The sequence below is a fragment of the Eumetopias jubatus genome, unplaced genomic scaffold, assembly GCF_037043125.1.
Source record: "Eumetopias jubatus isolate StellerSeaLion01/CBP00866 unplaced genomic scaffold, mEumJub1_p1.0 scaffold_17, whole genome shotgun sequence".
Lineage (NCBI taxonomy): Eukaryota > Metazoa > Chordata > Mammalia > Carnivora > Otariidae > Eumetopias > Eumetopias jubatus.
Window position 1 is genome coordinate 65,449,550 of NW_028274823.1, and position 13,440 is coordinate 65,462,989.

Sequence of the window (13,440 nt, forward strand, 5' to 3'; positions counted from 1 at the left end):
AAGAACTGGGATTGTTTAGGCAAATAAAAAGAGGATTGAGGACTATTTCAAAGAAAGGGGATTAGAAACATCAACTGTACCAATGTCCAGCCTGACAACTCTCTGAAGAGCTTGAAAAAAGCCTGAGTCTCTTGCCTTGTTCATGCATTGTAGTCAAGAGGTGAATACTGGTAACCTGAATACTAAAAATAACACCGAAACCTCCAATTTCACATTTTCCCCCCACTTCTGCCCTGACATCTCTAATTCTAAAAGAATAAACTCTTAAATTCTACTAACTTCTCTTCTGTTGACTATCCATCTTCAGTCCACTATCAAAAGAAAATAGAATACGGAATCCTAAAATGCATTCATTACTCTAGAAAACACCAGAAGATCCACAAGTCAACAGAAATTCCAAACGAGAGGGTCTTAACTTGGAATGAGCCATCATGAGTGATGGCAAGACAAGTATCCAGACAGCAATATCCATGACCAGCTGCCGACTGGCTCACACATGCGTGGATTTTGCCGACTTGCTTTCCAGCAGGAACAGCCGAGATGGCTGAGTGCAGACAAAATACACGATTGTCATTTTTTCAAGACACTTCTTACACACGCATTTTACCATTATTTCAGGACAATGTTCAACAGTTTGATTACATGGGCAAGCTGAATTTCAACTTTAGAATGAAAATAAATAACCTCCCTGATCTGTTCCCAGATCCTTAGAAAAGTTGTTCTAAAGCTTTGAATGTCTTAGATACAGACTCTGGGAAAGGTGAACATACTCCAGTCAAAGGTCCTTTGGACTGTCAATTTACAATCACATGAAGCAACCTCACGAAGAAACAGCCATGTTGGCCCTTGGACAGCATACTTCAGTGTTAACTGTGCCACGGTGAGCTTCTTTAAAGAATGTGTGGCTCACACAACAATACCGTCAGAGGGCCTCGTGAGAAAATCCTTTGGAAAGTACCTTTAAAAATTTCTGATAAGCTCCATGGGTAATTGATTTCTATTTTGAACTCAAAGATTCTATAAAGGCCAGATCTGTTTCAGTGAAGAGGCCCTTCTGTAGGGATTCCTCATGATATTCATGAATAGAATAATTCAACAATATATCATCTAAGAAACTTCACAAATTTCTACCTTGAGGAAAATAGTACAGCTAACCCAGCAATGAAGTTAAAATATAAATAAAATATAAACGCCAAATAAACTCACAAGACTGTGTAATATACCTACAAAGTTTTCATCTAGGAAGGAAGGAAGGAAGGAAAGGACTGGCCTAATAAAGCATGTCTTCAATCCTAGTAAGTTCATTAGATGTATCAGGTGAAAAATCCTCATTATGATAAACTGTCAGCACCTTAGCATGCTTCTTACTGGAGACATTTAAACTGTTTTCTTCAATGCAGAGTGTGAATCCTACCCACATCCACACCCCAGGAAGCAGTTTGACATATCAAACTCAAAAATGACCTGAAATAACCGTTTGAAATACAAGGCCTCCAGAATTTCCAAGCAAAGACTATAGTCAATTTCTAACTAAAAGTACTTGAGAAGTCACTGACACGACTGGCCACTCATGGCCCAGCTTGTTTTGACAAAATTTTCAAGAGGAAAAAAGTTATATAACATATAAATATACCTATCTATATGTAAGGAACCATATAAAACATATGTATGATATATTTTATATTTAATATGTAATATACATATAAAATATCATTTTATTATTTATATATATATATATATATATCCAGGAGGATTTTAATAATAGTCTTCTATTGAGGCAGATAATAATGAAAGTAAACCCTGCCCTCAACACTAGACCGTGTGATTAGGAGAGTTCAAAAGGGACAAATAAACTAAAATACTGCATAGCTCCCTATCATACAAAACCTCCTTCTGATAATAACATGCTGACCATACTAGGACATCAGTATCACAAATGCTTCCATTGACACTAACTAATTATTCCTCAGTTGGTCTTCTCAAATACTGAGTGAGATAAAGCAGGGTATACACTGTTAACACCTATTTCACACCCAAGGAACCTAAAAATGTAAACATACAGTGACTGTTCCGGGAAGTGACAGATCTCCAGGACAGGTGGAGCCAAGAGTCTCCTGACCTCCTGCCCACTGCACTTTCAACACCATCATGCTGTCTTATTCCCCAGAGTACGACAAAATCCGAGCAGCAGAAGGGACAGGGGAAGCCACACTTTCCCAGTCTGATGGGCCTTCAGAAACAGAAATTGAACCAAGGGAACCCCCATCATTAAATTCAGCTGTACCCACACCCACATCCTTTGGTCTCTTTTCTCAATTTCAGCTCAGACGCTTCTGTCTTTTCTTTCTTTTTCTAGAGACACACTTGGAGATGAAACCATTCATAACTGCCCATCCACAGACACTTTGTGGCAGCATAATTGACAATGAGTCTGCTGCAAAAAAATGAAAATGCTGTTTTAATAACCTTGGCCTAAAATACATTCTGTTGTATGCCTCAAAGGGTTTCAATAAAAAGTCAACCTGTAGAGACATATTTTCTTGGCTTAAACAACAATCCAAAGCATATAAATGTAGTCCAACTATAATGACACATTTACAGACCAATAAAGCTTACACTGCAGCTTTCATACTTCACTTAAAGGAACTCTGTAAGAAGCAGAGTTATATAAAATAATTTGATTTTTTCCCCCAAACTATAGCCCAAGGAATAAAAAAATGTAAGTTTGCTATGTTTAACTGATAGTGTTTATATTCCTTAGTTGCTAAAAATTTTGTAAAATGAAATAATTCTTCATTTGACGACTTCCAACTGCCATACCAAATATGGGTCTCAAGTCCACTTTATTACAAAAGCTAAGTACTGTAATTCTAAAGACAAAAATAAATAACTAGAAGCTTGTATAGTGAATGATTTAATCAACCCGATTCTTCTGGAAAAACAGGTTCCTGTGTTCGTTATGCTTATGAATAATACATTCCTTAACCCTCCTATTTTAACATAGCTCATTTCTCTCTTTTTTTCTTTTCCTATAAACTTCAGTATGAAACCGTCTGAGAGAAGGTAAAGTATCTCAAAGAGTAAAGTCACAATTTGAATTGGTTTCATAGTGAACTTTCTTTCTTTGAAAAGGACAAAGAGGAGGAAAGGGGACGAAGTCATTCTAACACATCTCAGGAGTGTTTTTGAAGATTATTGGTTTTCCCACTATCTAGATGTGTCATTTTCATCACCAGTCATTTTGAATCTTAAACGAAAACTGCACAGATTTGTAAAAAGCAAACATGATATCCACAAATATTGTCCTTGAAGGGGCAGGGGATAAAAAACATAAGAGCTGTGTTTCGAATCAGAGCAGTTATTGGAAGCTGCCATTTGGGGCAGAGTTTCTCTTTGCGGAGTATTAATTTGTTGGCAGACACACATTTGTGAGAACATTCTTGTTTTTTTACTCTTCAGAGAGAGACAGGAAGTGACACAAACTGGGATTAAAGGGAACTTATTCTACCTAAACATTGAGCAAGAAGAGTTCTTTAATTAGCTTTTAGATGGCAAAATCCCTTTTTTTTTAAGATTTTATTTATTTATTTGAGAGTGAGAATGAGAGAGAGAGAGAGCATGAGAGGGGGGAGGGTCAGAGGGAGAAGCAGACTCCCCGCTGAGCAGGGAGCCCGATGCGGGACTCGATCCCGGGACTCCAGGATCATGATCTGAGCCGAAGGCAGTCGCTTAACCAACTGAGCCACCCAGGCGCCTGACAAAATCCCTTCTTTAAGAGTCAACCTAATTATTTTGTCATTATTGATGTTTTAACGTGATGAAATACTTCGGTTAAAAACATAACGTATTGGAGTTTTATTTTAGCCACAAGAAAGGTGAGATCTTCCCCTTCTTTGCTGACTTCCACCAGAAAAAAAAAAAGAGGGGGGTCTTAAATAATCTCAGAGTTCATCTTCTTTCTTTGGTAAGAACAATGAGGAGTTGGAAGTGTTCTACAGAAGGAAAAACCTAATAAGTGTGTGAACTTCCATTAACAATGTGGTATTGGAAGTGGTTTCAGTGTGGCCAAGAGAAAGAGAGATAAGAAAACCACTGTGTAGAAAGAAAAGTACAGACAACAAATATTTTGATGTTGCAGACAGAGAAAGGAAGAGGTTGAAGAGAAAGTTGCTGGGACAGGAATGCGTACAGCAAATGACACCCCCTATCTCCCCAATATAAATCCTAACAATGTAGACTTGTAAACCTTAGATCAGGCAGATAATGGAAACTCATTACATTAAGGAAAGTTTTTGTTTCTCTTTCCACATTATTACAACACAGTGTGCATTCCAATTACAAAAGCTATTTGTCTCAAATTCCCCACAGTTCATACCAACTGAGTAGAATTTCAGGGCCCCAAATACTATCCTTAAAGGGGTATTTTACATTTAAAAAAAGAAAGGAAGAAAAAGCACATGGTATTTCTTGTTCATCAGAGGAGAGCCTCCCCATCCAGTCTCCTGTTGATTATTTTCCCTTCCTCAGCACTAATTGTAGTGCTGTTTCCCAAATGAAACCAAAAAAAAAAAAAACACACCAAAATCAGAATCACCTGGAAAGTCTTTTATCAGTCCACATTCCTTGGCCTTGCCTCAATCCCACTGAAGGAAGAGTCTGGGGAAGCTGGACTTAGCAATCAGCATTATATTTAAAATTCCCCTAGTGAGTTCGATGAACAACTAGATTTAAAAACCACTCAGTACTCTGAATATTCACTATAAATCAATTTCTTCTGAAATCAATTATTAAAAAGTAGATCATGGACATTTTTTAGAATTCAGTAAGATCAAACCCTCTAAATCTTTTGAAAGAATTAAGGGATTGAGTTTCTCTTCAGATTCATTAATAGACTATCAATTTTAAACAGAAAACAACTCTGCTATAAATACTTTTGTTTATACGTGTGACATCGAGCTTAACCATCTACACATCCTTTGGTCCCCCGTGGGTTTCCTGTTTAGTTTTTTATTAGTAACAGTATATTCCATGACTAAAAAAAAAAAAAAAAAAAATCAAACAAACAAACAAAAGTCTTAATGTTAGGGAAAATACAAGACAACAGCAATACAACTTAGAGCGTACATTAGGAAAGTAATACAAGAGATGTATTATTCACCATTATGACACATCAGAAGACTAGTCACTCTGTGTTCATGAAATTAGGAAGTGTAACAGCATATATAGGAAAGAGAGTAAAAAAACAATTTGGGGGCTTTAAAATAAAACCACCAGATTAATAATTTTCCCTACCTGTACACATGACAGTCAGGCTGCCATGTCCAAAATACTACCGCCTGACATCTACCAAAAGATGACAGGAAACTGTTAGTCGTTGACTCATATTGCAAGAAAATATTAATATGATTCCCAAAGCACAGTACAGCTCATCACAAATCGGAATCACACAGAAGACAGTCACTGCTGTTATGCAGTCTCTTTATGCCAATTAAGTACATAGTCTAGGTTTGTTGTAATAGTTAAATCCTAGGCTAAAAAAAACAGGACATTAAGGCATAAAATAGGGCTATGAACATCAGCATTGTGCGAGAATGAAAGAAAACGATGCCTTAATATGTTAAAAGTGAAGTTCCTCTTTGCCTAAAGAGGAAATAACTAGTCTAACTCAGAGGTCAACAACTTTGGTCTTGAGCAATGCTAGGAGAACAAGTCAGTGAATGCCACAGGGAGATACAAACAGAAGGGGGAGAAAAAAAAGAAAAGGTCACAAAAAGTCTCGGGAGATGAAAGCGTTAAGTTAAAGCAACAGAATTAATTAGGGAGCCCCTCGCATACACCAATCATCCCTGTGCTAAACCCTTTATATCTTAAATCTCAGTGATGTGTTAAAGTGCCCATCTTTTTCAGGTGGGGAAACTGAGGCTAGGAGGTTAAACAATTTGACATTGCTCTCCTGCTCCACATTAAGTAACTCCTCTCTCTTCTTCGCTCTGTTTTCCACCCAATGTAAACAAACACATGAAATTCTGACATGGTGTTAATAGATGTCATACTATCTCCTTAGAACAAATATTTAAACTCTTCTTTAATTCAATCTCAGGCACCCTAATGAAGTCTTATGCTTTCACACCAACGGGAAGCTGCCTAAGGCCATGTGTTATATCACCCAGTTCCTGGCACGGGGCTCCGCATGGAGAAGGCCCTGCAATCTGGCAGCCAGCATCCATCCCTTACACACCAGACAATCTGTCCATACATATTCCCAGGATACTTTGAGGTCAAAGAAATTTTTTATCTATATAAGATTATCTATATGACAGGGTTTCCAGAAAGGTCTGTGAACAACAACAACAACAAAGTAGGTTAGTGTATACGCCCACACATGCGATTTGAAGTACAAATTATATTTACCAAGGTCAGCCTTTTCCTTGAGGACGTCTTTGAAGTTGAGTCCACTGTTGAGGGTTGACTGCCTGTACTTCAGCAAAGCTTCCTTCTGTCCATTCCTCCCCAAGGCCGAGGTTTTCACGGAGCCAGCTTGGAGGCCACATCTCCACTTGGAGAAATCAGAGTGTACCCACTTGACCAGGTCTTCAAGCTTCACAATTACCTTTTCGGAAACAGCAATGACTTCATCCTACAAGAGGTGGTCAGGGAAGAACAAAACATTATTGGTGGCTGGGAGGCAAATGATAAATTTTCAACAAAGCCCCTCTGAAATACTATTTGAGTGGTTTAACTTTATGCAAGCAGACAATGGGCTTGTTGGTGACAGAGTATCTTCAATAATTCACTTCAAGGGTTTTTCACGGCTAGCTGTCTAGTTGAAAAATAATGTAGAAGATCTATTTGTTATACGGTAAGAAAGTGCCCAAAAATTGGGCAGTAATTCTGATAGCCATTTTTAATGCTAGGTGCCAAAGCTCACTCTGCCCATCTGACCACTCGCTCGGGTGAAAGCTAATTTTTAGGTGCAGTTAATTGCAAAAGTAAAAAGTGAGAACTAGGTGACTAATGGTTAGCCTGTCTCTATATAAATGGTCTAAGTAAATCTGGGATTCTTGGAACTCTGACTCACCCCCAAATTCCTGTGTTTATGGTACATTTTCCCTTGGCTTATACACAAATATTGAATTTAACTTTTGTCCTAAAAATTAAATAAAACTGTGATGTAATCCCAAAAGAAATACTTCATAAATGTTATGTGCTTCCCACTGAAAGAAACTTACACATTCTCATGTTTCTTAAAAACTTTGTAAGTTGAGAAATGAACTGATTTTTTCTTTTAATATATATGGGGTAAGGGGAGAGAGGGTGAGTGAGGAGAAAGCCTTTGAATCTAAGAAAAGTAGTTGAAACTTAAGTTTTTCGTATGGATCATAAATTTGAATTTTAAGCATCTCTAATTGCTTCCAGGAAACAACCAACTTTTCTGACTCAGATTTAATCCAGCAAGATATTTAATAGATATCCATCCATGGAGCAAAGGAGGGCCTCTCTTACCGGAAGATTCTTTGGAAAAGACTTAAGAAGATCATCTCACTGGGTTTTAAGTTAAATTATTTGAAGCATTTGACATTTCAACTTGAACTGACTTTTTTATTTCTTTTACTTCACATTTCTGAAGAAAGCTTAGCTGTGAAAACCCCTAAGCTTACAAAATCTTAGAAATATTTTTGACAAACAACAACAGGAAGATGTCTCTAAGCTACTAAACAAAAGGAATTCACAAGTGATTTTGGCTAATTTTGCTGTTAAACATGACTCTTTCCTCCTCCTCCTCCCCCACCTACACACACACACACACACACACACACACACACACACACAGTACTGCACATGCTACTCCAAAGCAAACAAAAAAGGGTTTATTAAGATAAGCTTCACACAATAAGAAACCCTGGATTTAGTTTTTTAAAATTGTTTTAAGGTAGGATCTAAAATTTCACTTTTCCTCATCCAGTTCCAAGCTGCTTCTGAGAACAAAGTTTGTTAGGCAGCAACAAAATAAATACTCTATCAAAAATGAAAAGTAAAACTTTCGTAATGGAGTCCTTTCTCTTATCATGATTAAATATGAACTTCCACTGAATGGGACCCAAAGTGGAAACTGTTTTTATCCTCTGCTCAAGAAAAAAAAAAACTCAGTACTTTATAAACAATGGAGCATATTACAAAGTACCATTTCAACGGATGATTTCACTCAGATTCACTACACCATCCTCTTGAAATAAAAGATCTGTCGTTGTCACGCATTTTATAGCTATTACATGGTGATTATTAAATGTCAGAATGAAAATTCAGGCTGGGTATTGTTTCAAAGCATATGGGAACAGCTTCTGGACAGGGCACACCAGAAATCAAGTTTAGAATATGCTGGAAAATAATTAAGTATCAGGGTATATAAGTCTCAACATTAGCAAAGATGGAATTTGGCAACAATGTTACCAAATATGGTTCCCTAGACGAGACCAGTTTGGAGATGAGTGTTATTTTCAAATAGCTCTAACTATGATCAAATGATTATCATTTCAATTACCAGTTGCTTCAGATCTTTTCCAAGAAATGGCATGACTAGCCCTGGCTGGCTTACAGCGCCCGCCAAACAAATAGTTTATTAACGAAGAGAAAATACAATCCTTATGATGTCATTGATGAACAAACCCATCCTTCAAGATTCAGTCTATAGATTTTGTCCTCCCTCCTTTTCTCTCTCTCAGAAGCTGACTTCATGAACATACACACATACATGAAAACAAATGCAGGGATTCACATAAACTCGCGTAAGCCATAAACCCAAGTTTGGATGAATTGTGCAACCACCAGTATGTTTTACTGTGGATTCACAGAGAAACTGGCCTTGCAACATTGTCAAATGCCAGGATTTAGAAGGAAATCTGATAAGCGGAGGAGGGGAAGCAACAAACCAACCCAAAAAACAAAACAGCCAACATATATATAGAAAATGTCTCAGGAAACATTGCTTTGTACACACAATGGCATAAATCACATGTTCATATTTACTATTCTGAGCAAGCATTGACTAAAGTTCCTAATACTTGCCGTTCTTGGGCAAGCTTCTATGTCTAAGAAAAGAATTACAATAAGCTCGTCTCATGATTACATTAGCTCTCTGCAAACCAAGAATTAGCACTGGATAAATATTGCTGATTTACTCTAATACAACACAAAAGGAACACAAAGAAATACACTTTGTTATTCTCGTAATGTACCTTGGCTTTTCAGTTAACCCAGTTCCCCAGCAATATTTATGGAGGCTGTGTTGAGAGGCTATCGAAGTCTAGATCCCCTTTTGCCACTGTTTCAAGTGGCTTGTTTCTGTAGTTTGGATTTTGTGTCTACCACTGTATAAAAAGAGCTCATGCCATCCCAGAACCCTCTCTGTCAGAGGAAAGTATCTAGCTACGAAGTCACAAATTAGCCTATGTATTGCTGGCCTCCCCACGTGTTCTAAAAATTGGGAAACTTCACACAAGGTGTCCAGACTTCCATCTTTTCATAAAATAAAAGAAAAACAAAATAGTAAAATAAGATAAAATAAAATAAAAAAGAGGTATCCGCCAATAAACAAAGCAGAAACAAAAACAGTTTAAAGTGGTTGCTTTCTTTAGATAAGATGGGAGATCTCTAGTTTACGGGTGACCCATCACTCCCTACTGCCTTATAGTCAGTCGATGTTTCCCTCACCTGCCTGCCACCGCGCCCCCCCCCCCCCCTGCCGGGGCTGCCGGCCAGTGGGTAAACAAGCACACCCTGATTTGGTCCACCTCCTTCATGTTATTGACGAGGACAGTGAGGTTCAATGACATAGCCTCGTACCACCTTCCGATAGGACCTGGACAAGCCTCCAGGCTTCCTAACTGCCAACATAGCATTCATCCTGGACTCTGAAGTCTTTGCCTGGGTTTGAATTCCAGGCCTGCAATTTACACTGTGAAGCACAGGGAAACTTCTTTAACCTCCCTGTGCTTCCATTTTATGTATTTTTTTAAAAAAAGGACAATAAGACTATCTACCGCTCATGATAATTGCGAGGATTAAATGGGCCAACATAAATGAAGTGGGATGTCAGAGTTAGCGACACGTTCATTGTCATGAGTCCTCGGCTCTGATGTTGTCCAAAGTGTACCATGCAGAGATGAGTGTAGATGGTTCACGGGTAAACTTTTTTTTTTTTTTTAAAGTTACTCATTGCTTATTTATTTTTGTGGTTACTTTCCATTTATGGGAAAGTAGTACTGGTTTTCCATTTATAGGAGATTTAGAAAGTTTCCTCTTTAAATAAATTTAAGTTAAAAAAATAGGCCAATTTGAACAAAACCATTAAGTAAACACAGGACATGCGGGTATGGCAAAAAAAAAAAAAGATAAAAGACAAGATGCTATGAAAATGAGTGAAATTTAGGACAGTGTATTATGTCGGTGGTTCTCAAAGCGTAGTCCAGGAACCCTGGGGAATCCCCAAGATTAGTTCAGGTGGTCCACAGAAGCAAAACAAAAATCATAATAATACTAAGACATTATTTGCTTTTTTCAGTCTTACTTTCTTTCAAGTGTATAGTGGGGTTTTCCAGACACTATATGACATATGGTAAGGCAGGAGAGTAAATGCAGAAGCAGATATGAGAACCCAGCTGTCTCTATTAAGCTAGACAGTCAAGAGCTTGTAAAAATGGAAAACAATGCTACTGTTTTTACTGATTTTTTTTGTTTTTCAAAATATGGTTAATTTTCATAAAAATGTGGCACTTACATAATGGGTTTATATTGCTATTTTCATTTTTAAAAATTTCCTGTTTTGATGTACAGTTCTATGAGTTTTAACACATGGCAACCACTGATATGTTCTTGCTATCGAGTTCTCTTTTCCAAATGTCATATAAATTGAATCATACCATCTGAAATCTTTTGAGACTGTTTCTTTCACTCAGCATAACGCCTCTGAGATACATCCATGTTGCTGCATGTATCAACAGCTTGTTCCTTTTCACCACTGAGTACTATCTCCCGTGACATGGATGTGTCATAAGATTGTTTCTCCATTCACCCACTGAGGGACACCGGCTTGTTTCCAACTTTGGGGACTACAAATAGAGCTGCTGTAAACATTCACATCAAGCTTTTTCTGTGAACAGACATTTTCAATTCTCTAGAACAAATACTCAGAAGAGGGACTGATGGGTAAGTGTCTATCTAATTTTGCAGAGACTGTTTCCCAGAGTGGCTGTACCATTATGCACTCCCACCAGCAATGGAGGAGAGTTCCAGTCGTTTCTCTTCCTGGCCGGCACTTAATACGGTTTTTGTTTATTAACTTATTACTGCCACTCTAATATGTATGGAGTGGCTTCTCATCATGTTTTAAATTTTCATTTCCCTAACGACTAATGATGTTGAACATCTTTTCAGGTGTTACTTTTTCATCCGTATATCCTTTTTGGTGAAGCACATGTTGAAGTCTATGGCTCATTTCTCAAATTGGGCTGTTTGTTTTCTTACCATTGAGTTTTGAGAGTTCTTGTATCTACTGAATACAGGTCTTTTGTCAGATACGGGATTTGGAAATATTTTCTCCCGTTCTGTGGCTGTCTTTTCATTCTCTTAACAGTGTCTTCAATAAAACAAAAGTTTTAAATTTTGATCAAGTCCAATTTGAGCAGTTTTTTTTCTCCTTTGAATTGTGGCCTTACGCTTGTACCTATGAGTTCTTTGCCTAATCCCAGGTCATAAGCACTTTCTCCTATGTTTCCTTCCCAAAGCTGTGTGTGTAGCTTTCCATTTAGAAGTATGATCCATTTTGACTTAATCTTGTATAAGGTTTGTGAGATGCGGCTCAACATTCATTTTTTGCTACATATGGATGTCATATTGTTTTTATTTTTAAATGAGTTACCAAGTACTTTAGATTATTTTTCAGTTTTAATTTATAATGCAGTAAATATCAATAGATATAACCCATATAAACAAAAGCTCTTTGGCATCCTCAATAATTTGAGTGTAAAGGGCCTTGAGTCCAAAAACTTCGAGAACCATTGTATTATATCATGAAACCAAGACCTTTCCTTATTCTTCATTTTCTTTGACCTCTTAGTGGCATTTGATAACGAACAACCCGATCTTTGACAAAACTCTCGCCCTTGTTAAGAACTATGAAGCGTCTGAGATTTTACTCTCTTTCCAAACTTACAAGTTGGCCTGCCACAGTTCTACAGATGCTGGCAGAGGACACAAGACTCCTGGTCAGAGACAAAGAATGGTTTATTGTTCACAGCAACAGCTGCAGTCCAAGTATCATGTTTGTGTTGTTTCTTCAATACCTAATTCCCAAAATGAGATGCAAAGAGGGCGAGATGACACGTGCATGTGAAGTGGGGTGCATTATAGGAGTAGGACCCTGAGTGCAGGGAACCCAAATCTTTAACACTGATCAGTAATCATGCCTGCCCTTTGTTCTGGAGAAAGAAACTTGCTCTGTCTTCCAAAGCTGTTCACTAGATAAGCATCCTTGAAAAGACCGCCCAGACCAGGCAGTCAGTGGCTGCTCATGAGATGGGCAAATACTCAATGGATCCATGAAGAACACCCACCTAACACCTACCACTTCTCTATTTCTTTGCTTGGTTCAATTTCTCTTCATTATTCCATCTCCCTACTGGGAAAATGTAGGAAACATAGATCCCTAGATGTAGTCTGGGTCCAGATCGTCTTTCTCTGCATGTTACTTTTTGAAGAAATCATTCTCCATGGGAATTCCAATATTTGCCTTCCAAGCCTATGACTACATTCTACAGTTTAGTTCCAGAAATTCATCTAGACTCCAGTCCCATGTTGTCATTTTGAAGTCTCAGAATCAACTCAAGCCCAGTGGAACTGCACAGCCCACTTAGCTTATCGTAAGAAAAGATCTTACCCGACACAAGGGAAATTTAACATCCCCCAACTGCGGCTAGCCTTCCCCCAATATCTAGTCTTCATTTAGTAATAAACCGCTAATTTGCTGTACACAGGATAAAGACACCATTTCCCCACCTTCCCTTATAGCCAGGTGCAGCCATGTGACCAAGTTCTCACCAAAAAAAATATGAGTATTAGTGATGTGTGCCACTACCAGGTCATGGCCTTAAAGGGAATGGATACGCCTTTGGACAATACACATGAGGACAAATCTCTCAGGAGAAAAAGACAGAAAGAGCTGGGTCTCTAGGCAACCTCGTGGTGCAGAGCCACCTTACTAGGCCTGAACCACCTATCTGTAGGCTGTGACACAAGAGAGATTTTGAACTCCCGACTTATCCAAACAATTTTAATTCTGGGTCTCTCTGACACACAGATAAACCTCTATCTTTATAAATATATCATTCCTCAGGAGAGAGAACATGAATACAACCTTCCTTATAACATACCATGTGGTAACCAATA

The 13,440-nt window shown here is 38.0% G+C and overlaps 1 protein-coding gene across 1 annotated transcript in view; it reads right to left on the minus strand.

Annotated features, from left to right (window-relative positions):
• ARID5B (AT-rich interaction domain 5B) overlaps positions 1-13,440 on the minus strand; it is a 176,756-nt gene that overhangs the window by 139,363 nt on the left and 23,953 nt on the right. The window contains exon 3 of the mRNA XM_028123975.2: positions 6,412-6,637. Within this exon, the coding sequence (XP_027979776.1) occupies positions 6,412-6,637 (226 nt within the window). The remainder of the gene's footprint in view (positions 1-6,411; positions 6,638-13,440) is intronic.